At 51.9% G+C, this 3324-nt stretch overlaps 1 protein-coding gene across 1 annotated transcript; it reads left to right on the forward strand.

Annotated features, from left to right (window-relative positions):
• Positions 1 to 1593: 1593 nt before the first annotated feature.
• J4E86_001059 (uncharacterized protein) lies at positions 1594 to 3029 on the forward strand (the record flags this gene model as incomplete). The annotated part of the gene is made up of 2 exons (XM_051441631.1): positions 1594 to 2575; positions 2638 to 3029. 2 exons carry the CDS (start codon positions 1594 to 1596, stop codon positions 3027 to 3029), a joined length of 1374 nt encoding a protein of 457 aa, XP_051307802.1.
• Between the last annotated feature and the right edge of the window lie 295 nt (positions 3030 to 3324).

A 3324-nucleotide genomic window follows, 5' to 3' on the forward strand; every position in this document is an offset into this window, starting at 1 on the left:
TCTTCACGCTTGGGATATTGCTTATCGAACTTCTATACGACAAGCCAATCGAAGAACTTCGAATACCGCGAGACCAAGATTATGAAGGCACACCAGGGGTTGTTTGGTGTACGGTTGACCGGCTCGTCAAAGAAGAAATTGAACATGAAGCTTATCCACCTTACGTGGCCGCGGTCCGACGATGTATCTGGTGTGATTTCAATCGGAAAGAATCTAGCCTTGACGATGAGGCTTTCCAACAGGCAGTTTTTGAAGGGGTGGTGACGCCGCTAGAGCAGTTGCTCCAACAGTTTCTGCGTGGCGATTGATGAGATCTGCCTAGCTTTTCTTTCTCAGCTTATTCGCTCCTGCGAGTCGAGGGTAGCGCATCGAAAATCTCAAATACGCGAAAAAAGGCTGATGTGAACGATACAACGTCGATTGGCAGTCGTTTGAAATATGGAGTATGAGCGCATCACAGAATCCATGACCACCAGCAGAGTACCAGCTCTTATGAGGCAGTTCTTGCTGATGGTAATGTGACGACTGAAGCAGTGCCAAAGAAGCGATCTCGTGTTGGCCACGAGAGGGGTTCAAGAACATGCACACCCAGCGCGAGCAGGAGCCCGACCACTGAAACATGTCGTGTGATGTTCCTACTATCAACCCTAGAGAAAACAACGAGAGCGGACAAAAGGAGAAAAATGAGGCCGGGTGGTTCTGGTCAGGCTAGATGCCTGAAATGATGCACAAGACTGCGGAGAGGTATAGGCATGACATGGCATTTCTCGCATTTCTCCGGAGTAGCTTTTGAATAGGCGTTCAGGTCAGGCTAGATTGCTCGAATGATGCAAAGAACTGCGGAGTATTATGGGCATGGTATGATTTTGAACACGTTAGTTCTTGGAAAGGCGTTCTGGTCAAACATCTCAGTACCACATACCCCGCTCAACACCACCGTCTCCATCTTTTCCCAGGGGTAGCGTATTCCCCGTGGGGATCTTCCCCAGATTCCATGTCAAATCCTTCGACTTTCGTGGTCACGATTTCACATGTCTTTGCCCGTGCTGTCAACCGATTGGTGGCGGCCATAAGCTCTGGCTAGTAGCTTGGTATTTCCGAAGTTCTCGCCGGAATTCATGGATATTTCCAAGGCTCGAACAGGCCAGACCCACTCATGGTCTTTTTTCCAGAGAGGAACGCAGTCGAGAGTGGAGCTTTCGTGGTTCCTGACAATCAAAATAAGCTTTCGCATTCGTCTATAGGACCCGACGCAGCGGGCGCTAAATTCGACACCGAGGCTCCGAGCTTGCGTATGAATGGCCGTACCTGTCCGATGGTAGAACTTGGCCGTCACGACCAATCGGCATGCCTTTAGTCGGGCTCGTAAATAGAAGGCAACCAATCGGCCAGTCGTTAGTCGACCATGCTCGTGTAGCTTTCGAGATGCTCATGTGACGACATGAACGGAATTTGACACCTAAGGCCAGAGGTTGTTGTTTAGGTGTTTGAACAGGAAGGGGAGAGATGGACATATAAGGCGAATGTTCTTGCGCACATTAAGACATCGCTATCATCACATTCTCGCACGTATCGCATCCCATTCACTCCAACATGAGGGCTTCTGCCATCAAGGTCGCGCTTTTTGCGCTGGTCGGACTCACTGCTGCCGCTCCCAGACCTGGTCTACTTGGTTCACTCCTTGGAGCTGGAGGCAGCGCCCCCATCCCTCCCTCTGATGATCCATTCTACACACCACCTGCTGGCTTCGAGTCTGCAAAACCTGGTGCTATCTTGAGAAGCCGACCAGTACCCAGCGCCCTCTCGCTGTTTCAAACCATTCCTCTCAACTTGAAGGGTGCCTGGCAACTGCTCTACAGGACCACTGACTCGCTCGGAAACCCGGTGGCCACAGTCACCACGGTGATGGTGCCAAAGAACGCGGATTCAAAGAAGCTGCTCTCTTACCAGGTCGCTGAAGACAGCGGTGGTGAGATCAACTGCGCACCATCTTACACGCTCCAAACAAAGTCCAACACCACATATGCCGGAACAGGAGGTATTGAAGCCGCCCTCATTGCTGCCTCGCTCAACCAGGGCTGGATCGTCAACTCGCCGGATTGGGAGGGACCCAAGTCCACTTTCGTCGCTGGATTCCAAGCAGGCTACGCAACCCTCGATGGCATTCGTGCGGCGCTCGCTTCCGGCGCCACCACCGGCGTCGACTCTTCTGCAAAGGTCCAGATGTGGGGATATAGTGGAGGCGCTTTGGCTTCCGAATGGGCCGCCGAACTCCAAGCCAACTACGCCCCAGAGATCCCCTTTGTTGGCATGGCCATCGGCGGTGTGACTCCCAACGTCGAAAATGTTTTCAACACCATCAACAAGGGACTCTTCGCTGGTCTCAGTGCTGCCGGCTTCTTGGGCTTGGGAAACGCGTATCCTGATTTCGGAAAGTATGTCCAAGACAGCCTCAAGCCAGAGAAGGCTGATGCTTTCAACCAAGCTGGTCGCCAGTGCTTCTACGCTGATGTGAAGACGTACGCGGGACAGGATATCTTCACGTACTTCAAGCAAGGACAGGCGGTCTTCGATGGTATGTACCCCTTGTGAGAAATGTTAATTCTGACGATGACACTGACTTACAAATCTTCACAGACCCTATCGCGGAAAACACCATCAGGACCGGAGCGACCATGGGTCTTCACGGCACTCCATCCATGCCGATCTTCGTATACAAGGCCGTCAAGGACGAGATCTCGCCCATCGCCGACACTGATGCGCTCGTGGACCAGTTCTGCAAGGCGGGTGTTTCCATCACATACGTCCGAGACTCTTTCGGCGAGCACTTCACCCAGGCCGCGACCAGCACCGGCGATGTTCTCAACTACCTCACCGACAGGTTCAACGGTGTTCCTATCTCGGGCTGCAGCATCCGCAACGAGTTCTTGGATCTTCTGGATGCTGGCTCGCCTGGAAAGCTTGGTATTTCGCTTGTCATGGTCCTTTTGAACGCTTTGGGCGTTCCGCTTGGTCCTAACCACTTCTAGTGGTAGACTACGAGCTGTATGAGGATGAAAGTGGGTATTGATAATTGTGGTATCTTCTGTAGCTAGCGGTAAGACTCATTTGTAGGATTGCTCGCTAGTTTCTCGCAGCTTAGTAGCTGTAGAGCCTTTTATCAATGTTGAGAGAGCGATTTACTAGCAACACCTGGTTCCGTTCCACATCATTTCAGTGCACTGTTCGCTCGATTATGCTGAGCGTTGAGAGAATTGACGGTCTCTCGTTAACGTTCAACTGTTCATTGAGAACAGTGCGCTACCGACTAGATGTTGGCTTCCA

This window comes from Alternaria arbusti (assembly GCF_024043155.1).
Source record: "Alternaria arbusti strain BMP 1465 chromosome Unknown scaffold_1, whole genome shotgun sequence".
NCBI lineage: Eukaryota > Fungi > Ascomycota > Dothideomycetes > Pleosporales > Pleosporaceae > Alternaria > Alternaria arbusti.